This window comes from Dunckerocampus dactyliophorus, chromosome 17 (genome assembly GCF_027744805.1).
Source record: "Dunckerocampus dactyliophorus isolate RoL2022-P2 chromosome 17, RoL_Ddac_1.1, whole genome shotgun sequence".
Classification (NCBI taxonomy): Eukaryota; Metazoa; Chordata; class Actinopteri; order Syngnathiformes; family Syngnathidae; genus Dunckerocampus; species Dunckerocampus dactyliophorus.
In genome coordinates this window covers 9,079,644-9,101,109 of record NC_072835.1, presented here as the reverse complement: position 1 = coordinate 9,101,109, position 21,466 = coordinate 9,079,644, and the positions used below count along the sequence as shown (strand labels likewise).

General features: G+C 42.6%; 3 protein-coding genes across 5 annotated transcripts in view; 2 read left to right on the top strand and 1 right to left on the bottom strand.

The window, feature by feature from the left end:
- Positions 1-952: 952 nt before the first annotated feature.
- On the bottom strand, positions 953-13,175 carry alad (aminolevulinate dehydratase). The gene is made up of 12 exons (XM_054756951.1): positions 13,030-13,175; positions 12,073-12,198; positions 11,896-11,946; positions 10,045-10,141; positions 7,626-7,761; positions 6,063-6,146; positions 5,716-5,804; positions 4,525-4,580; positions 3,299-3,386; positions 3,130-3,216; positions 2,518-2,647; positions 953-1,389 (listed from the first exon to the last, which is right to left on the bottom strand). Exons 2-12 carry the CDS (start codon positions 12,189-12,191, stop codon positions 1,331-1,333), a joined length of 996 nt encoding a protein of 331 aa, XP_054612926.1. The 5' UTR covers positions 12,192-12,198; positions 13,030-13,175; the 3' UTR covers positions 953-1,330.
- A 172-nt stretch (positions 13,176-13,347) lies between these two features.
- tmem203 (transmembrane protein 203) lies at positions 13,348-15,413 on the top strand. 3 transcript variants are annotated; one of them, XM_054757256.1, is made up of 2 exons: positions 13,348-13,455; positions 13,833-15,413. In XM_054757256.1, exon 2 carries the CDS (start codon positions 14,082-14,084, stop codon positions 14,496-14,498), a length of 417 nt encoding a protein of 138 aa, XP_054613231.1. In that variant the 5' UTR covers positions 13,348-13,455; positions 13,833-14,081; the 3' UTR covers positions 14,499-15,413. The 3 variants fall into 3 exon arrangements, with proteins under 3 accessions (XP_054613231.1, XP_054613232.1, XP_054613233.1); XM_054757257.1 differs by having other exon boundaries at positions 13,357-13,460; XM_054757258.1 differs by lacking the exon at positions 13,348-13,455 and adding an exon at positions 13,490-13,632.
- Positions 15,414-15,811: 398 nt separating this feature from the next.
- Positions 15,812-21,466, top strand: part of tprn (taperin) — a 37,042-nt gene continuing 31,387 nt past the window's right edge. The window contains exon 1 of the mRNA XM_054757505.1: positions 15,812-18,187. Coding sequence (XP_054613480.1) covers positions 16,148-18,187 — 2,040 coding nt within the window. The 5' untranslated portion in view covers positions 15,812-16,147. The remainder of the gene's footprint in view (positions 18,188-21,466) is intronic.

The window sequence follows — 21,466 nt, the reverse complement described above, 5'->3', positions numbered from 1 at the left end:
ATAGAGGGGGGAAATCAAAGACACCCCAAAAATGAAAGTGAAAAAATGATGCAGCACACTGGTCCATTTTGCTAAAATGTCATTGTAGCAACTCAAAATGATTCTCAGTAGTTTGTGTGGCCCCCACGTGCTTGTACGCATGCCTGACAACGTCGGGGCATGCTCCTAATGAGACTACGGATGGTGTCCTGGGGGATCTCCTCCCAGGGTAAACAATTGTTTTTGATGTTATAGTTTGATGAAATATTTTCATCTGCTGTATCTTGTTGTGACCACTAGATGCCAGTGTTTTGCGTGTGACGTGTTTGTGGCGACTTTTTCAATGTTTTTCCTTTTTATATAATAATTAAAACAAGTGTTTTCATGCAGTTGATTGATGCCTCAGAGTGTTTATTCCTCAAGCAATTATTGTAACATAAGAAGACTAACGGGCTGAGTACTCACGCAAGGACTCCTATGACATTTACATTGTAATTCATGTTAATATTTCATGTTGCATTTTATTTCTGGTGCTGACATGAGCATATCTAGGGTATTCCCTCCGCTGAAAATCTTAAAAAGTTTTAGAATGCTCTTTAAAAAAAAAAAAATCCCATGTCTCCTCTGGAACCTCATAGGTTCTCAAATAATTACGCCATCTCCGAATTATTTAAACAGTGAAAGTGTCACTTTTGTAGCCCGTTTTATGTTGGAAGCCTGGACATAACCTGGGCCCGACCAGGCTATGAGCGTAGCTTTAGTTACCATGGTGATAGAGCTGCTTTAAAAGCGAGCTACATTCGCTGAACACGCAAGTCCGGCTTTCCACTCAACACAGCTCGCTAACCCACTAAGCTCGCTTCGCAGAATACCCCTCATTGTGTCATATTTTGTGTGCATGTGTTGCTTCATTGACCAAAAACCTTTGAAAGGCAGCATTTGCATTCACTCACATACTCACCAACGCAGGAGGTATGAATAAACACTTTAATTTCAGGTCCGGTGGTGGTGACAAATAATTCAATGAGCTAGTAAGCCTAAGTCATTGAATGTTGGTCCCAATCGCACACAGAAGTGACAGTGCTACAAAAACTAGCAATACTGCGACTACCCCTTACATTCACAGTTTTAAGCCCTTCAAAAACATTTAGAATTTGAATCTAACCACAGCTGTAATCTCACATGTTGTTTCATGGCCCTGTTTTCACAATACTGATGCATCCAAAATGTGTTGAATAAATGTAAATGAGTCCCCCAAAGCGCGCTAAGTTACCCCGATGATGTCAAGTGCAGACTTTTGGTTTTAAAAGGCACCATCTTCATCCGATTGTCCAGCCTCGGCCCTCATTCGTCACTCTTTCAGCCAGCTGAGCAGCTGAGGGGTGTAGTAGGTGATGATAATGTCAGCACCTTCACAAGATAGGGAGGAAAAACAATTAGTGATGCGCCCTAACAGCGGAGGTGTCCAAACTTTCCGCACCATGGGCCGCATCTTGAAAAAGCGAAGGATGCAGAGGGGGCATTTGAATACATTTTGTGGATTAACCTTTTGGACTCCCGGGTAGTTTTCAGTGTTTTTACGCGTTTTGTGTTGACATCTCAACTTAAAAACCGTTTGTTTCAATCAATGCAGGCTTACCTTTCGGCTCTCCCTCTGCAACCAAATGGCTGCTAATGCTTTAATTGATTGATGATGAGCTTTTTCCCCCCACCTCTACAAAGGAGGTGTCATGCTTCATTGCCTGTTTACTTTCGCTTTGAAAGCAGATGCCTTCCTGCACCTAAAGTGCATACAAATGATGAGAAATATAACAAGGTGACACAATGACATAATCAGAAATCTAATTTTACTTGGCAGATTTTCACCAGTTTAAAGTCTGCATATCCGCCGCCAGTTGAAACGGCACATCTGTGTGGCTGCGTCATCATGCTACCCCACCTGTTATGCTGTGCCTGCTCAGACCACGAACACAAGGTTGTTGACTGCTGAGAGTTAAAGATGCTACCACTAATCCAATGTAGGTAATAATATACTAATCTGAAAAAAAACATCCACATGGTAGCTTTGTGTCATCCACGACAAAGCAAATTAGTGTAATATTCAATAATATATCTCATTAATAATGAATTCATTTTATTTTTCCAGCATAATCACAGTTTATATACTGTAGAGCAGTGTTTCCCAAACTTTATTATATTTTACACCAGAAAATCCCAGCACACTACGAAGCGTGCCATGACTTTCTCTGTGGACAGGTGAATGCAACATTATGCACATACTGCCATCTAGTGGAAGAGCATTTAAATGTTCTGACCATCACTACGCTGGCAAAGACAAAGAGATATTATTCCTTTGAAATAAATAATCATTTCCGGAACAATTGAGTCAAATTGGATCACTTCTGTGCTTGGGAATCACTGGTGTCGATCTAATACTTCATCTGGGAACATTATTTCCTAAAAGCTCCAAGGGATGAAATGTGTTTCTTAATGACTCATGCTTTGGCATTTATCCCACACTCCATCCGCTATGCTTACCTGCCCTGCGGAAAGCAGTCATGGCCTCCATCACAGCAGCTCGCAAGTCAAACGCACCAGCTTGTGCGCCGTGCCACATCATGGCAAACTCCCCCGACACGTTGTACACAGCAAGAGGATGCATGGGGAACTGAGTAAAGACAGTACAAAAACACTATTCACCACGTATCCATCCATTTTCCATACTGCTTGTCCCTTGATAGGGTCACAGGTGTGCTGGAGCCTATCCCAGCTGTCTTTGGTCCAGAGGCGGGGTACACCCTTGCCAGTCAAACACAGGTACATACTGTATATACACACAACCACATTCACACCTATGGACAGTTTAGAGTCTAACATGCATGTTTATGGAATGTGGGAGGAAGCTGGAGTACCCGGAGGAAAAAAAACCATAAAACACACACACACACACACACACACACACACACACACACACACACACACACACACACACACACACACACAGGGATGCCCAAACAGAGATTCGAAGCCACGATCTCCTGACTGTGAGGCCAGCATGCGAAGAGGCTTCTCTAATCCGTGTCTACATTTTCAAATTGATGATGCTCGTCAACGTCTCAGACCACGGCGCTGGCCATCATTAATACAGACCTTGTCCTTGACCTCTCTGACAATGTCCAGATATGGCAGACCTGGTTTCACCATCAGCATATCAGCTCCTTCTTTCACATCTCGCTCCTGAGGCACACGGCACAGGGAGCAGTGAACAAACCGGCAGCTGTAACTCGTACGTACAAAACACACATTTAAATACATTTACCACCGCTCGAAGTGCGAGCCCTCTCGCTCCAGGCGGGAGCTGATAGCAGCGTCTGTCCCCAAAAGCTGGCTTGGATTGTGCGGCATCTCTGCAAAGACACCGCAGAAAGTTTCAATATCTAGTAACTACACTAAAGCTCCTTTTATACGTACAGAAAAACAGAAGAATGCGTCCACACATATTTTAACTGTGTGAAAAAGGTTAAAACCAATCCAACGTAGTGTAAAGAAGTGTGCACACCTCCCTTACAGGAGGTATAGCTTGAGATCTAACAATACATTTGTAAAAAAGTGCATTTTTACTGTTGGAACTCTGCCATGCAGGCCGTTTTTGCCCAGTGTCTTTTTTATGGTGGAGTCATGAAGACTGACCTTAACTGAGGCAAGTGAGGCCTGCAGTGGATGTTGTTGTGGGGTCTTTTGTGATTTCTTGGATGAGTCGTTGCTGCGCTCTTGGGGTAATTTTGGTTGGTCGGACACTCCTGGGATTGTTCATCACTGTTCCATGTTTTGGCCATTTGTGGATAATGGCTCTCACTGTAGTTTGCTGGAGTCTCAAAGCTTTAGAAATGGCTTTATAACCTTTTCCAGCCAAACTAAGTTATGTTTAAAACCAATCCAACGTAGTGTCAAGAAGGTATAGCTTGACATCTAACAACAGATTTGCAGAAAAGTGCATTTTATTGGTGGCATTTTGAATGCACTGAGAGACTGTGACCAGATCCTGAGATCCATTGTTGTGCCATCACATCATGTTGCAGCATAATGGAAGGATCTGTACACAATTCCTGGAAGCTGGAAACATCCACTTCATGTATGGCCAGACATGTCACTCGTGTGTAAAAATGAGACCACCACGCTGCTTAGTTATCACTTTCCATTTCCTAGGAGCAGATCCTTTCACATGTTTAAAGATACCATCTTTATCCTTCATGACGGCTGTGGCTTGGACCGGGGATGCAGCTAGTGTTGGTCAGAATTTCTCCACTTTCTGAGCCTTTTAGGGAATTTCACTTCACTTTTCACTTTCATTTTCTTAAACGCACTGCCATCAGAAGCGCGTGTCAAAAATACACATTTTTATGGGCATATCAATTACTCGTGGTCTTTCGCCATTCGCTGGTGGTGCTGGACCGTAACCCTCGCGAAAAGCACAGATCTACTGTACAGCCATGACAAGGTTGATACTGTGAAGCGAGAAAGGGGCTCACGTGACTTTTTACTTACCTGAAAGGACCATAATAACAGGAGGCAAACTTTGCGCTGTAGCTCAGCACTGACACCTGCAGATAATAAAAAGGTATTGTTTGGATACGTCACGCACTGATTGGTACTCCTACTAAGCTGCTTAGGTTGACGTCAACATACATGGTCAACTGCTTTTGTCGACCCAAAAGGGATGGTTTATTTGAAAAATCGGTCCGTTTATGTCAACACGTATTGGACTATGGTTCACATCCTCATAATCAACAACATCAGCATCTAGAGTTTCAGTTATGTCGACAACCACATAAACGGGTTCCACTGTGTACATACTGCTCGGAACATACAGGACAGAAACTGGGATAGTTCTTGCAGGGGGTGTCCAAAGTGCGGCCCAGGCCCATTTGCGACCCGCAACTGGTTTTATTGTCCCGTGGGCACATGAAGTAATGTAATTTAACAGGAAAGCTTAAAATTTTTTTTTTTTTTTATTTAAAAAAAAAAAAAAATTTTAAGCTTATTTTAAGATCAAACAGCAGCAGAAATGGAAAAATCAAAGTCATTTTACAAGAATGAAGTCAAAATACTAAAAAAAAAAAAAAAGTTGTAATCTAACGAGAAAAAGTTGTAATTTTATGAGAATACTGTTGCAATTTTATGAAAATAAAGTCTTAAAATTATGAGGAAAAATAAAAACATTTTAGTAGTGTGGAGTTGAAACATTGAACAATCTTTTTTTAAGTCCTAATATTATGAGAAACAACCAAACCAACGAGTGAAGTTGTGATTTTTTGGAAAATTAGGTTGGGGAAAAAGTTAAAGGCAATAAAGTCACAATATTATGGGAATAAAGTTCTAATATTACGAAAAGAAAATTTACAATTAGTTAAAAAATTGAGGAAAAAAAGAGCAAAGAGCAGTTCATACTAAAAATAGGCTTTTTCCACCTATAATCACAAAGCTGAGATACAGCTTTTTCTTGAAATACTGTATATATAAGTTGTTAGCATATCTACATGTGTTGCTTTACAAAATATCAAAGTGGCCCTCTCATCCTTTCATTTTTCAGTATGTGTCCCTCGCTTCGGACACCCTCTGCACCCAGGTTTGTGTTTCCATTGAAAGAGGTTGTCAAACATGTTCTTCCAGGCTTCATAGATGTTTTTAAGCTGAAGAACATATTTGAAGTTTGCTATTTGACTTGTTTCTACCTACCTTGTTTCCCAAACCATTAGCGAGCAGGGCTTGTTTTATTGCCCCGACCCTGCCATCCATCATATCAGAGGGAGCAATTATGTGGCAACCTACGGAAAAACCAACAAATGACTTACTTAGAGGGCTTGATTAACAGAGAAAACATCTGATATCTCCCCTACTTTACACGCATTTTCCTTTCAATAATGTCTGTCAGGCAATGCAGTCAAATGTTGAGTTCTCAAGCTAATGGTATGGAGTCACGTGCAGAAATCGTTAACTTAGATGCACCCTGAAATCCGTGAAGAGAATTCTATCCCTGTACTGTTAAACGTAAAAAAAAAAGAGACAAAGCTCTCCACCATTACCAGCTTTGGCATAGGCCAACGCCACTTCTGCCAGTCTCAAACAGCTGGCATCATTGTTCAGAGAACCATCTTCATTAAGGATACCTAGAAGAGATACACACATACACACGCTATATAACAAATGCACTTTTATGAGGTGCAAAATCTCAATATTGGCTTGCTAATTCTTTATTAATGATATGGCTATTAAGTTTGCTGTAGTTTGTAGTGCTGTCAAACTAAGTGTGTGAAAAAGTCGATGTATTTTTTTGCATGTTTGATGCATTTTTTTTTTCTTATGAAACTTTTTATCATTAAGGGACAAAAAAAAATCCAAACCCACATGGCCCTGTGTGAAAAAGTGATTGCCCCCTAAACCTAGTAACTGGTTGGGCCACCCTTAGCAGCAACAACTGCAATCAAGTGTTTCTGATAACTTGCAATGAGTCTCTTACAGCGCTTTGAGGAATTTTAGCCCACTCATCTTTGCAGAATTGTTGTAATTCAGCCACATTGGAGGGTTTTCCAGCATGAAGCGCCTTTTTAAGGTCATGCCACAGCATCTCAATAGGATTCAGGTCAGGACTTTGACTAGGCCACTCCAAAGTCTTCATTTTGGTTTTCTTCATCCATTCAGAGGTGGACTTGCTGGTGTGTTTTGGATCATTGTCCTGCTGCAGGACCCACGTTGGTTTCAGCTTGAGGTCACCAACAGATGTCCAGACATTCTCCTTCAGGATTTTTTGGTAGACAGCAGAATTCATGGTTCCATTTATCACAGCAAGTCTTCCAGGTCCTGAAGCAGCAAAACAGCCCCAGACCATCACACTACCACCACCATATTTTACTGTTGGTATGATGTTCTTTTTCTGAAATGAGGCGTTACTTTTACGCCAGACACACACTTTCCAAAAAGTTTAACTTTTGTCTCGTAAGACGACAAAGTAATTTCCCAAACGTCTTGGGGATCATCAAGACATTTTCTGGCAAAATTGAGACGAGCCTTAATGTTATTTTTGTTCAGCAGTGGTTTTCGTCTTGGAACTCTGCCATGCAGGCCGTTTTGTGTCTTTCTTATGGTGGAGTCATGAACACTGACCTTAACTGATCCCTTGGATGAGCCGTTGCTACGCTCTTGGGGTCATTTTGGTTGGCCGGCCACTCCTGGGAAGGTTCACCACTGTTCCATGTTTTGGCCATTTGTAAATAATGGCTCTTACTGTAGTTTGCTGGAGTCCCAAAGCTTTAGAAATTTCCAGCCTGATAGATCTCAATTAATCTAAGTTATGTTTTAACGTGGGGCAATTTCTTTTTCACACAGGACCATGTAGGTTTGCATTTTTTTTCTCCCTTAATAGTAAAAAGTTTCAAAAGTTTTAAAACATGCATTTTGTGTTCAGTTGTGTTGTCACTGACTACTACTTAAATTTGTTTGATGATCTGAAACATTTAAGTGACAAACACGCAAAAAGATATTAAATCAGGAACATTTTTCACACCACTTTATATGCGGAACATACATAAGCAGCATATTACATGCACGGTATTGGAAAACCCAGGTCAGTCATATGAGGAGACACTCACCACAGTGACCATGGGATGTGTAAGGACACAAGCAGACGTCACACGCCACCAGCAGGTCCGGGAACAAAGATCTCACCTTCTTCACCGCTGTGACCGCCGGTGTGTCGTCTGTGTCCGCTCCTGACCCTCTATCATCCTATCGCACAAAAGATCAGCATCTGCATACACTCTCATAAGCTTCTTTTCAACTCAAACACCATAGTGTAGTTTTCAAACTGCCTACAACTCATTCAATTGTGAACAAGGCTCAAGCAAAACCAGATTTATGATCAATATTGCTCACCATGACTGTGTCATTGTGTGGTCATGCTAGTTTTTCATTTGTAAGCGCTTTGGGCGCAGGAAAGCGGCCTCTTTCAAGGCGAAAGTAAACAGGCAATGAAATGTGACACCAACTTCTTATTGGTGGAAAAATCATCATCAGTCAGTGAAAGCATGAGATGCATAAAAGACGTTTTCCTGTTGATCAATTCTGACACCTAGTGACCAGTGTAGAATACTACCTATCATCATGTCTTTGAATGAGTCTTCGGAATGCCTTATACACTCCTGATCCAAATCTTAAGACCAGTTGAAAAATTGCTAGAATTTGCATTTTGCATATTTGGATCTTAATGAGGTTCTAAGCAGAGCTGCAATATGCAAAAGCCAAGAAGGGGGAGTGAGACAAAAAGCACTTTGAAAAAGTTATTGAAAACAACAATTAAACTGAAATAGGCTGTTTATCAGCTGATCAAACGTTTAAGACTGATCAAAACTCTCCAAACCCGAACAAAAAATGTTCTCAGTAGGACTCAGTGATGAGTAGCTCCACCATTCTTGTTCATCACTTCAAAAATTGGTTTGGGCTTGCTTGATGCGAGTGTTTCCAGGAGGCCAGTGGGAACATTGCTCCAAGTGGTGAAGATGGCTTCACCAAGGGCATCAACTGTCTGGAACTGATGGCCATTTTTATAAACTTCCCTTGCCATCCATCCCCAAATGTTCTCTATGGGATTTAAATGAGGGGAACATGCAGGATGGTCCAAAAGAGTGATGTTATTCTCCCTGAAGAAGTCCTTTGTCAAGCGAGCATTGTGAACTGCAGCGTTGTCCTGTTGAAAAAGCCAGCTGTTACCACACAGACGAGGGCCCTCAGTCATGAGGGATGCCCGCTGCAACATCTGCACGTAAGCAACCGCCGTTTGACGACCCTGCACCACCTGAAGCTCCAGTGTTCCACTGAATGAAAAAGCACCCCAGACCATGATGGACCCCCGTCCACTGTGCCGGGTAGAAAACATCTCAGGTGGGATCTCCTTGTCATGCCAGTAACGTTGGAAGCCATCTGGACCATCATGGTTACATTTTTTCCTCATCAGAGAATAAAACTTTTCCACCTTTCAATGTCCCATGTTTGATGCTCCCTGGCAAAGTCTAAACGGCAGTTTTGTGGCGTTGAAGGAGACGAGGTCTTCGAATTCCTTTTTTGTTTTTTAAACCCTTTTCCCACAGATGCCGTCTGATGGTTATTGAGCTGCAGTCGGTTCCAGTAAGGGCCTTAATTTGGGTGGAAGACCGCCCTGTGTCTTGATGGACAGCCAATCGGATCCTCCGGCTCAGCGCAGGTGTGATTTTTTTGGGTCTACCATTTGACTTTTTTGTTCCATAATACTCAGGATCTTTCAAAGAATTTAGAACGACTGTCTTAGTGCGCCCAATCTCAGCAGCAATGGCACGCTGCGAGAGGCCTTGCTTATGCAGCTCCACCATCCGACCACGTTCAAAAAGAGAAAGCTTAGCTTTAGCCATCAGGAGGGCATGACAGTGTGAATGCCTGACATTCTTTTCAATAAATTACTTTTTGAAAGTGCTTTTTGTCTCAATCCCCCTTCTTGTTTTTGCATATTGTAGCTCCTCTTAAAACCTCATAAAGATCAAACTGTGCAAAATGCAAATACTAGCAATTTCTTCAACTGGTCTTAAGATTTTGATCAGGAGTGTATTTGCATTTTAGTTCACAGAGTCAATTTTATGCTTAAAAACGCTTAATTTAGTCACAAAATAGATACAATTTGCTTACACGTGCATTGTTTGACTAATAAAAGGCAGCATTCAACCACAAAATGATTTATTAATGTATTTTTGGAAAACAGTGATAGAGTGAACCCGCAAAATTCAAAGCGCAAAGTGTCAAGGGGCGATTGCATAATTTCTACCAAAATATAATTATTTTATGTCACAAATTACTCACACAAGTAGAACAACAACAACAAAGACAGTATGTTCTTTAGTCGACAAAAACATACAGTATGTACAATGTCACCTACAGCAATACTAACAACATCAAGGTAGATTTTTACATGCCACCAAAAACCTTATTTAGATATTTTAAGAGGTTAGTATGCTCCGGTTTTTGTTTTGAATCTACAGTACATACCTTAGCTATTTTTGCAGGGACCCCAAAGATCAGCACACATTTCAAGCCGTTAGCTACAAGTGGCCGCAACATCCCTTCCAGTTTGTTTACCCCATATCTAAGAAAGACAATTACAAATGATACAACATGAGTGAACATCATTTTGATCACTGTGGAATTTTCCGTTGTTTTATTTTGTGTGTGGCATGCAATACATCACACACAAAGTACCAAATTCACACACATGAAGGGGCTGCGTTTGGGGGGGTAGGGAGTTTCAGTGCAATGCTTAAAAGGCCCCTGAACAGCACCCAAGAAGCAGATGAGCATCTCTCCAGTTAAAATTTGACTATGTATATATACACACATTAGGAGAGTCCAAAGTGCGGTCCACGGTGGTTGTTTTTGTTTTTTTTTTTAAATTGGCCCACAGCCTATTGTAAAAATATAATTGAACAAGAAAAATAAAAATTAAAAAAAGTGCAAAAATTGAAAAAATCAGCAAAAATGTACATACAAGTATCAAGTCAAAATATTAAGAGAAAAAAGTTGTCATCTTAGACTAATGTCATAATAACAAGAAAAATGTCATTTTAGTAGCACAAAGTTGAAATATTTTTTTTTATGTCGTAATATGGAAAACAAACAAAACAAAATAAAAGTTGTAATTTTTGGAAAATTAGCTGGGAGAAAATGTTATAAATATATTATAAATATTATTGGAATATGGTCAAAATATTATAGGGAAAAAGTCATAATGAGAAGAAAATTTACAAGAAGAAAGTTGAAATAGTAAAAAAAAACAAAAACAAAAAAAAAACAGAAGAACTAGAAAATCCGAAAGAACTAGTAAATCAGAGAACAAAGTCAAAATATTAAGAGGATAAAAAGTTTCCATCTAACAAAAAAAAAAATGCAATTCTACAGCAATAAACTGATGAAAAATGTAATTTTACTACCATAAAGTTGAAATATTAAAGCATTTTTTAAAGTTGTAATATGAGAAAAAAAATAAAAAGTTGTCATTTTTAGAAAATCAGGTTGGGAAAAAAAGTTATAATAATATTCTAGATTATAATATTCCAATTAAGGGGACCTGCTTGGTGCTGCGTATGTCGGCTCTGGGGCGCGGTTGTGCTCCCTTGCCTCCCTCCGCCCCAACCCTTCCTGCTCTTGGGGCCTGCCTGCAATAGTAAACTTGCAATAAAACCTAAACAGGAGGAGTATACCCGACTCACTTGCTGTTTAGCAAATCTGTTCCGTCAAAATCAACATAGAGCAAATCGGTTGTGGGAAAATAAACAATACAGTCCACACGTACTGCGTGGTTGGTTAACCTGACGAACTGGACCGGTTGGAAGAATAAGAATGATAATCAAATCTGTTCTGGCAACATAGAGCAAATCTGCTGTGGGAAAATAAACATACAGTCCACACGTACTGCGTGACTAACCTGCCGAACAGGACCCGTTGGAAAAATAATAATGACAATCAAAACTGAGCATTGTTTTTGTCAAGGCAGAATACAGCTCTTGTATTGGACCTCATTTTTACTACTACTTTGCTCTCTTTTGTCAAACTCAGTTCAATTGAAAAGCAACCTAAATTACACAAAGACGAAAGTTATGGTGATATAAATATTACTACTAGTTCTAAACAACAGCAATTTAACCAGTATGAGGTATGAATGTGTAACGAGGCTTGGCTTATCTCTGTGGTGCTGGATCCACCCTGACTGGAGAGCTTTTATCTACGGACAACACCCTCCATAACAGTTGCAGTTTTTGTTCACACGCTTGCTTTATCAGCATGAAAGGGTCGCGCCATTTTGTCAGGAAAAGAAATGCTTCAATTTGGATATTTTTCTCTTACCTGGCTTGTCCCGGCAGGCTACCAATGGGCTCCACCGCATCAACATTGTCTCTGTAGGAGAGTGGCAAGTAGCAAAGCATACGACCAAGTCAAATAATAGAACTTCATTCATCCACTTGTAACAGAAAATGAACTTTAATTTGACTTGGATTCGTCGGTGAGCAAACTGTCACTTACGTGATGAAAATAGGGTAGATCAGACTTTCCGCTCTTAAATCCGTGCCACAGGTCTGCCAGTATCTGAGCGACGGGTGGAAGTATCCGCTGTGGATGATGGACTGCACCGGCGTCTGCATCTTGACACTGAGACACACAATGGAGGAATGAGGACTGAGGGCAGGACGCACTCCAAATGTCTCCACCAAGAGGTTAAAAAAAATACCTCAATCACAAACACCATTGTGCTTCATTTCAGCTCAGGCACCGTTAAAACTGACCAAGCATGCGTGATGGTGCTTTTCCAAACAACGGCTTCCCCTGCAGCTCAAGTAGGCTTTGATTTTACTTTGCTCAAACCATTGCATGAAATACATGTGAATCATTGTATTGTATTACTTTGTTAATATTGTTACACTGTTTCATGTTGTTGTATTTATATAATGTTAATTATTCCCAATTTGCTTAAAAAAATGTCTGACCTGTCTTTTATTCTAATAACAATCATCCATCCATCCATCCATCCATCAAATCTTTCAACGATCTTGAAACATTTCAAGTAAAAAGTATCGGTATCAACAATACAGCACCTGTATTTACATGGTATGGGATCGATACCGACATTTGCAGTACCACCCACACCGTGTATTAAAAGTACTTCGGTGATTAAGTCAACATTTTCGAGGAACTGACACACAACTCTCGCTCGCTGCATTCTATCGAGGTGGTGACAATGCACGTGCACATTTTTTTTTTTTTTTTTTACAAATAATTAGTAGTTGTACAGTACATAGAAAAGCACGCTTGGGTGTGTACGAGAAAATCCGCTCAAACTCAACTCATTTGTGTCACCTTGGCCAGAAGAACATACAGTACGCCAACTATACATGTGAAGTAAAAACGACAACAAACTAATCCAAAATATTTGACCTGTTAACACCAAAAGAAGCAAGTTAAAACAACAGTGAGTGTAATTACCTGGAGAAGCGGTGCAGGTTTGACTTCTTTCGCTCACAAGCAGCGTATCTTCGTTGGTTCTTATCTTCGACTGGATATAATTCACTAGCTATCACTATCGCCACCTAGCGACTAGTTTGGAAAAACATAAAATGCAAATATGCGCCCTAATGTACTGAGCACCGTAACAATCATATTACCATATATACGTGTTACCTTTCAAAACTGGCTCATTTAAGTTTATAATAAAACACCTAACGCCGGCTTCGGGTTGACTGAAAATAGAATCGCCATTGACGCATTTCGGCCACCGTACTTTGAAACTATAATCTCGCGATAGTTGTGGAACGCGAGAAGGAATTGACTACGCTAATGGGTTGTTAGCAATGTGTTTTGCCGTTGTCGGATTTCGCTCAATGGAGGAAAAGTCACTGGAATCCCGCTGTGGTACAGTAATGTGGTCTTACTAAACTACATTTTTATATACATGTCAAACCGTGCGCTGTATGAAACAGTCGGTTGACTGTCATTTCTCTCGACTGTCTTGGGTTAGCTTGCTAGCCCAACACTGTACAGGTTGGCTTTGGAACTGTGTGCTACCGTCGTCGATGGGAATATTTACCTGTGTGTAATTTTGTTTACTCATTCTATCAATACTCTCTAAGCTAATCTCATGCATCATGTACAATTGTCATCAGACATCATGATATGAGAATGTTAGCGATAATAATTTCCCAAACAGCTACATTTGGCAGTTTCTCGGTGGAAATGAAGGCCCTTCCCTCCTAATGAATGTTTTGTGCTCTTTTTGTTTTCTCTTTTAGGAGCCAGTCCAGCCTGAGACTGGAGGTACTTCCAGCATTCATCTGTATAGTCATCCTCTAAGAATGGACTCAAAGATGTAGCCCAAAAACAATTAAAAATAAAGGGGCTCATTTATGAGATTCTTCAGCATACCTGAATGGAACTTTGAACCTGTGACCCTAAACTTGGCGTGTGACATCCCCTAACCAGGGTTTGCCAAGCCATCCTCCAACAGTCCATTTGTGTTTAAACATCCAGGTTCTTTTGCCATGCTGTTCTCTCTGCGTGAACTTGTCCAGTGGCTGGGCTTTGCCACATTTGAACTCTTCCTCCACCTTCTGGCTTTTCTGGTCTTCAGCATGCTGGTTGCCCTGCGAGCTGACATGTTCACACCCACCCTTAGCTGGTGGCTGGTGTTCGTCCCCCTCTTTGCCGCCGACGGTCTCAGCACCTACTTCACCGCCATCGTGTCCACGCGGCTCTACCAGGAGAACGAGAAGCGTCTGGCAGTGCTGCGGCTTCTCTGGGTGCTGACGGTACTCAGCCTGAAGCTGGTGTGTGAAGTTCTGCTGTGCCAGAAGTTGGCGGAGCAGGAGCAAGCCAGAGACCTTTGGTTTGGCCTTATTGTCTCGCCGCTGTTCATTCTTCTGCAGCTGCTGATGATCCGAGCTTGCCGGGTCAACTGAAGAGGTGATGGTATGTTCTCGACATTTAACAGGCGCTCCCCCCCCCCATCTGCCATGCCATTAGAGATTTAGAGTCAAGCGATGGTTTTAATGTTTCTGTTTGGCTCATCGTCACCTCTGCTGGTCTAACATGGACATGCATACACTCTAGCCCCGGTGTTCTTTGGATTTCACATCATTGAACAAACATATGTATGACAGTATTCAAAATAGCTGCTGTGTGTGTGTGCATGTGCAAGTAAGTAACAAGGTGCCCATTCCATCATCTTTTAGGCCAACAGTGCAAGCATAACCATGCTATTCAAGGCTAAGCTCAACTGTTAATTGAAAAAGTCTGACCAATTAATTTGGCTGGGTTTTGACCAAGTTGTAATATTTTTTTTTAGAAAGCTTGGATTGGAATAATGCGAATTTAACCACAGATTGTCAGAGCAATAACGTACGTGTGTGTGTGTGTGTGTGTGAGGATACGGGACACATCAGTGCCTCTTCATTGTGCAATCAGTGGTTGACAATGAGCCATGAGGAAGATTACTACCACAGTTATGTTTTAAAATGCACATGTGCTCACAACAACACATTTTGTTATATGAACTACAGAAACTTAACAGGATTTTGAAGCAAGACCATGTCATCCAAAGACATTGTAGGTGTATCATTTTTGTGCCCGCTGCCCAAAAATAACAAATTGTACACATACTTATATTTGAAACGTGTCAGCTGGAAATTTAGAAGTGCACATCTGTGTTTATCTTATGCTGTGCAACTGCAACATTTAAAAGCCTCATTCCCTATGTGAAATATTATGTAATGTGTGTATATGTTGTGTTTGTGAAAGAAGCCCACATTGATTTGTTTCTTACTCCTTATCTGTATATGCTGTGTAAATAAATCAATATTTATGTCATGCTTTATTGATAAATGCTGAAAGTACCCAGTCATTTCCTGTTTAGCCAGAAGGGGGCACGAAAGGCTCGCCGGTGGGAAACGGCATTCTCGTCATCCAGCTCATTCCTTGCAACGACTCACCGCGAAAATTTCTTCCAACAACTTAGTGATCAGTTGTACATTAAAAGGGGAACAATATGCAGATACAAAAAACGCCATAAAGGGCTTGGTGATAAATATGAGGACCAGTTGTCCTCAAGGTGCCGATTCATGCGTTCCAATCCTTAGTTACTTTAATCACATTATCGACAGGTGGCGTCGGTGACACACTCGTCACAGACCCCACCCAGCTCTTAATACTCCCCTATCTACTTACAAACCATTTCATACACAAAATGTGTTTTTATTGTTTTTTACTGGGAGAGGTCAGGTGAACATGAACGCCACACCGTTTGATTGACAGGTCTTATTTGCCCAGTCAACAATAGAAGCGGGAGTGGTTTGCACCACTCTTACGAAATGGGTGTGTCTGCAGGACCAAACAGCCAATCGGGAGGCGAATAGGACCCAAGAACTCGCTCGAGGCAGGGCGGCGTTCAGGGGCCGTGGAAGCAACAGAGCTAAGGAAGAAAAAAAAAAAGAGGGTGTAGAGATGTATGGGGCAGCACCGTGAACAGTACTGCAGGTACGGTCGCACACAGGTTACGTAGCCGCACCGGGCCGCGGCAAGGCCCTTACACCGCTTCCTCTCACCCACCACAATGTCTGGCGTAGGAGAAGTAGGGTTCGTCCGCAAAGACACCGGGCAAGAGAGCCCGAGGATGCCGGCCTGGAAGCGAGAGATCTTGGAGAGGAGGAAAGCGAAGAGTGGCGGCTCTGGGGTAGCCGCTGGTGCCACGGACGACGGCGGAGGTGGGAGTCCCAAACGCGTTAACGGAGAGCAAACATTTAACGGCAGCAACAGTGGCGGACCTAACCGAGACGACACGGGTCGGAACTACACCGTCACGTCGGCGAGAAACAAAGAAGCAAGACCGGCTGCCGCAGAGGAGACGACGCGAAGTCATGAAGACAGACAGGAGAGCTTGGTGCTCCGTGAGAGCCTCGGCCCTTTGGAAGAGAACCCATTTATCAAGCTGGAGAAGGAGCGAAGGAGACGGCAGGACCGGGAAAACGCCGCTCGCCCCATCCAGCACATCTTGGAACTGTACGGTAACGTCCCAGGTATACGGACTATCAGAGCAGAGAATATTATAATCATTGAGTCGGATCCGGATTACATTTCGGACAGAGAAGAGGTAAAAAGTCCAGTTTGGCAGCAAAACTGTTATTGCTCAATGAATGATCTCTTGGATAGGAGATGCAATGCTGTAACGGAGATAAGAGCGAAGGAAGTTGTTATTTATGACACAACGTTGAGCAAGAGTGAGGAGAACCTGAGTACCCTTGGTCGCACCAATCACAAAGACCCGTCATCATATGAAGCTGGCGAGGGTCAAGGTATGGTGAGCCGGATCCTGCAGAAGTTTGACAGCAACTACGGGAAGCTGCAGAAAAAGTCTCACAGCACCGAGAACCTGCTGGACTTGGACGGAAGTGTCAGCAGAAGGCCAAGAACCTGGGCCAAGCCACAGCTGGATCTGGTGCCAAAGTCCAGAGCGGAACGGGTCGATACCATGGGCAGAAGGCAGGCATCATCACCTGTCACCCAGAGTTCTTCCAAACCTAAACCCCCTTCTCCAGTATTTGAGCCAAGCAGCCCTCAGCATCCCACAGAAGCCTCTAAGTCTGTGACTTCCTTCCGCCAACGGCTTGAAGATAGTGCAGGTCATGGTGCTGCTGTCACTTCTAAAGATGAACCAGATAAGGCGCACAAGGTGGATCCTGATGTGCTCCTCAACTCCAAGGTGCCATCATCTTTGCAGACATGTGACATGCGTGCTGAGTCCCTTTCATCTAAAGTGCTGCGTACGTCGCCTGATTTTGAGATCCGTGCCTCCCCTAAGCCGGACCTCACCCAAATTCCTGACAGCGATATACAGGCACGAGCCCTTGCAAATCTACGACTGCGGTCCAAAAACTCCTTCACGGTGATTCCGAAGCGACGTCTTACTGCCTCACCTGAGGCCAGCCACACCGCACCGGCCATGCCGGCTGCGCCAGCTACAACATCACCTACTCCCCAAGTGGCAGAGCAATCGGCGACAGGTGTGCCATCTTCTCACATATCTGCACCTGCAATGATGCTCCAAAAACTGAAGGAGGCAAAAACGGAGGTGGTGAGGCCATACAAGCCCCTACCGCCTCCCCCTGTTGCCACAATCCCAAATCCACCTCCAACCTCTCCATCTCCTACTACTCCACCTATCACAACTTTCCCTCCGTCTTCTTCAGGGGTCCCATCATCACCTCCTGTCTCCCCAGACCCCTTGCCGCCCTCCCCAACTGAAGCCCCCATCCCTGCAGATCATCTCCCGGTAACAAACATAGATGACATTGAGGTGGATCACCCCCATCGCGTCCCGACTTATAGCCCCATGATGCAGAGGCGAAAGGGGAACACATTCACTGTGGTGCCTAAACGTAGGGTGGAGACTGAGACCCAGCCCGGTTCACCCGAGCCCCAGCAGGAAACCTCAACAGACGCGTCACCTGGTTCCACGCCCCCTCAGGCCCCGTACAGTCAGCTGGGCTCCCTGCTGAAGAAACGCTATCCTGCTGTGGAGGAGATTGAGGTCATCGGCGGGTACCTTTCCCTCGGAAAGTCCTGCCTCGCCAAGACCGGCACCCTGGGCAAGAAGGTAAGACGTAAACAATGTATGAACATCATCTTGCTGTTCACACTCTAACATCACGAGACCCAGACAATGCCTAACAATTAATCAACAGTACCTCGCCATAGCGAAGCATCAAACAGGCTATTCTCAGAGGGAAGTGGTCGCTGAGCTTAGGGCAGGGCCGTCAAACTTGTATATAAATAATATATTAAACTAAACTTTCTTTTATTTGTATTATTTCCAGGCTTTTGCGGGCCACATAAAAATATATGACGGGCTGAAACTGCCCCCCGGGTCTTCAGTTTGACACCTGTGGCTTGGAGGGTCAGGTTGTCATCAGCAGGTTGCAACAGAGATCCTGGAAGAGTTAAAGAATGGCATTCACAGACATTTCTGTGAACATAAAAAAAAAAAGTCACTTTGGATTTTGCGATTCAGCTCCTTGTTTGAGAACAGCAAGTTATGTAAAAAGTACTGAAACATGGGACCGGTTAGAGAAAGTCTACTCAAATTCACCTGTAAAGGTTGAAGTACATTTTAAGTTCAGTGTTGTACATACATGAATTTATTTGTGGATGGCCACCATAAATGAATTTGGATCACCACAAATAGATGTGGAGCTCCCTGTTCGCCCTCACCCAAACACATTATAATGGGACTGTTTGTGAAAGTAGCTTGTTTTTAAAACTTTGTACATTAGCTGGCAGTAACTCTGCTTTACAACACAGCTCATATGCACCTGGTCTGCCAGAGAATGAGAATGAGACTGAGAAGGAGGGATGTCTGTTTTCACAACTTTTCCGTGATTTTTAGCAAGTATTCAGACCCCTCTAAATACTCTTTTGGAAATCTGTTATTGGGTACTTTGGAGATTGACTTGAAAGCACATATTGCTCTTCTCAGCGAGCAGCAGGTGCGTCTGTGAGCCTCACCCCAGAATCACTCACGGGTGGCTCTGGCGTTTTTGTGACATTATTTGTATTTCTGAACATATTTGTTATGCTTTTCGTGTTTTTTCTCTCCTACCTTTTCCACTCTCTTACAGCATCCATTACAATGAAGTGCAATGTGTCATAGCCAATTATGCAACGTAGACAATGACGTCATTTACCCACCCCTCCCCCTCTCCGTCCCACCACCGCAAATAGGTTGCAGTCCTGTGGGAAACGCTAAGATTCATCCTGAAATTTTACCAGACAGCTCAATAGCCCTAGCTTGTGCAGCATCATGGCCCAGGTGGTAAAGTGTTCGTCTCCCAACCTGAAGGTTGCTGGTTCGATCCTCCATCCTCTGGCGACCATGTCGAAGTATCAAGTTGCTCCTGATGCAGCGTGATCAGTAGGTAAATGTGGTCACTGTCATTGTGCTTTGAGCACCTTGAAGATAGAAAAGTGCTATAAAAGTGAAATTCCACATTTATGAGTGGTGTACCAAACTGCCCATTTCTACTCTAGCTAACTTGCAAGTGCAATCTCTGGGAGCTTCAGTTCAACAACTAGGTTATTTTTTATGTGCTGCTGTGATAGCTACAACGTTATCTGTGAGCACTTTATTTTGCTCAAGGTAGTGTTAGGAATAATCTTCTTAAAGGAAGCCATTCAAGTTTCCTCGGATCTAAATTTAGAAGCAGGGTGTTGCGCAGGGAAGATTCTCTTGTTGCGTTCACGTCTTCCCTGTGCTCCCGCCAGTCTACTCGGAACACCTGTGTTTTACAGCCAGGCACACAGCAATAAGGTCCCTTGATTGCTGAGTGTTGTCCGGGGGACATCATTTCAAATCGTCACTTCCTTCTCAACCTTTGTTCCTGAGGGCAGAAAGGTGTGTCTACCAGCCGCGCACAGCACTTTTGGCTGAGGGCCCTTCTAAAGCACGACACTACGAGCTATTACCATAAAATTCTGCTTTCAGGAAGTGTAGAGATTTCAGGCAGAAACACAAAGGAAGAAGCTGTTTGGATTCTTGTGCAGTTAAGGCTTGGGTAATGCATCTTCGATAGATGTTGTTTCTTGTCTGTTTGCATATTATCTTTTCTACAAATGACATTGACATCAATAACATGTTGGAGACAATGTTTATTAGAAAGACTGTTGATTAAGATTATAGCATGGTTGTATTTGTCCCGATCATATCTAGAATTGAGCTCACTCTGAGGAAGTTTATCTATCTATCTCTCTATCTATTTATGTTTAGTTGTCTCGGCATGCGGCCTAATGGACATTATTACATTATAAGTAATTATAAGTAATACGCAGTTTGGGTATGCATTTACAGTAGTTACATGATTTTACTAATTCATCGTCTGCAAATAGATCTAGGCTGGTGTCTCAGCCTCTCAGACGTTGGCCTGCTTTAGCATTTCCTTGACCTGGCATGCTGTAATCCTCTGCTTTCCAAAGCCAGCCTCTTACGAGCAGGGCAATAAACACAGCCCACTCACTGAAGCCAATTTGTTTTGTCGCTCCTCAGACCTCATCGTAAAAGCAAAATTTGTGGTCTCTTTTACCTGGCGGATTGTGGCACAGTTATTTCTACCACACACACCCTCATTCATCAGCAAAATACGAAAATGTACTATAACAATACTGCATAACAATCTAATTGTGGGTTGCAGGAGGGGTCTAGATGGCATCGTCATGTAATTTGCATAATTAACAATGACGCATGTGCACGCAAATCTGTGTGTTTTTATCAGTTATTAGTATCAAAATGTCTGCTTTTTCCATTTTTGTTATTTTTTTTTGTTTATTTTATTTCTACAATGTTCCATGGGCTAATAAAAGCGGTTCACAAATGGCCCCCGGGCTGCACCTTAGTGACACACCACCGGGAAGATTAAGGGTTGCCAAACAATAAAGGTCAATCTTCTTAACACTATTGCTAGTCAAAGGCTGGGCTGCATGCTTGTGGAGTTGTGAGCTTCCACACCCCGCCTTTCGCAGCAGTGGCAATGTACACTCCCCGGGCTTGTGGAGGTGCCCTGCATGTCGTGATCGCGGCGAACATTTTTACTTTTGTGACCACTTGTATTTGATAACCGAGTGTTTTTACTTTCACTGCCTACGATGCATACCTGAATCCATTTGTGGTGGTCCAAATTTATCAGTGGTGGGCCGCCACAAATAAATGAATGTATGGGGGAAAAAACTGCACTTCCCATTAGATTCGATGTCAAGGAATAATCATTTTAGGGGTTAATACAGATAATAGCGTAAGATTTTTTTTCACTTTTGCTAACATTGCAAGAATGAAAATCTTCCATAATAATGAACATTGCATGGATCTTATGTTGCATTCAAGACAAGT

Excerpts from the sequence above, each read along its gene's own strand:
- alad (XM_054756951.1), bottom strand. The coding sequence starts at position 12,191 with ATGCAGACGCCGGTGCAGTCCATCATCCACAGCGGATACTTCCACCCG. Across the intron at positions 5,805-6,062 it reads GTTGGCCTATGCCAAAGCTG|GTTGCCACATAATTGCTCCC; the intron begins GTAATGGTGGAG and ends GTTTTTCCGTAG. Across the intron at positions 3,217-3,298 it reads GGCTCGCACTTCGAGCGGTG|GAGCGAGATGTGAAAGAAGG; the intron begins GTAAATGTATTT and ends CGTGTGCCTCAG.
- tmem203 (XM_054757256.1), top strand. The coding sequence starts at position 14,082 with ATGCTGTTCTCTCTGCGTGAACTTGTCCAGTGGCTGGGCTTTGCCACA.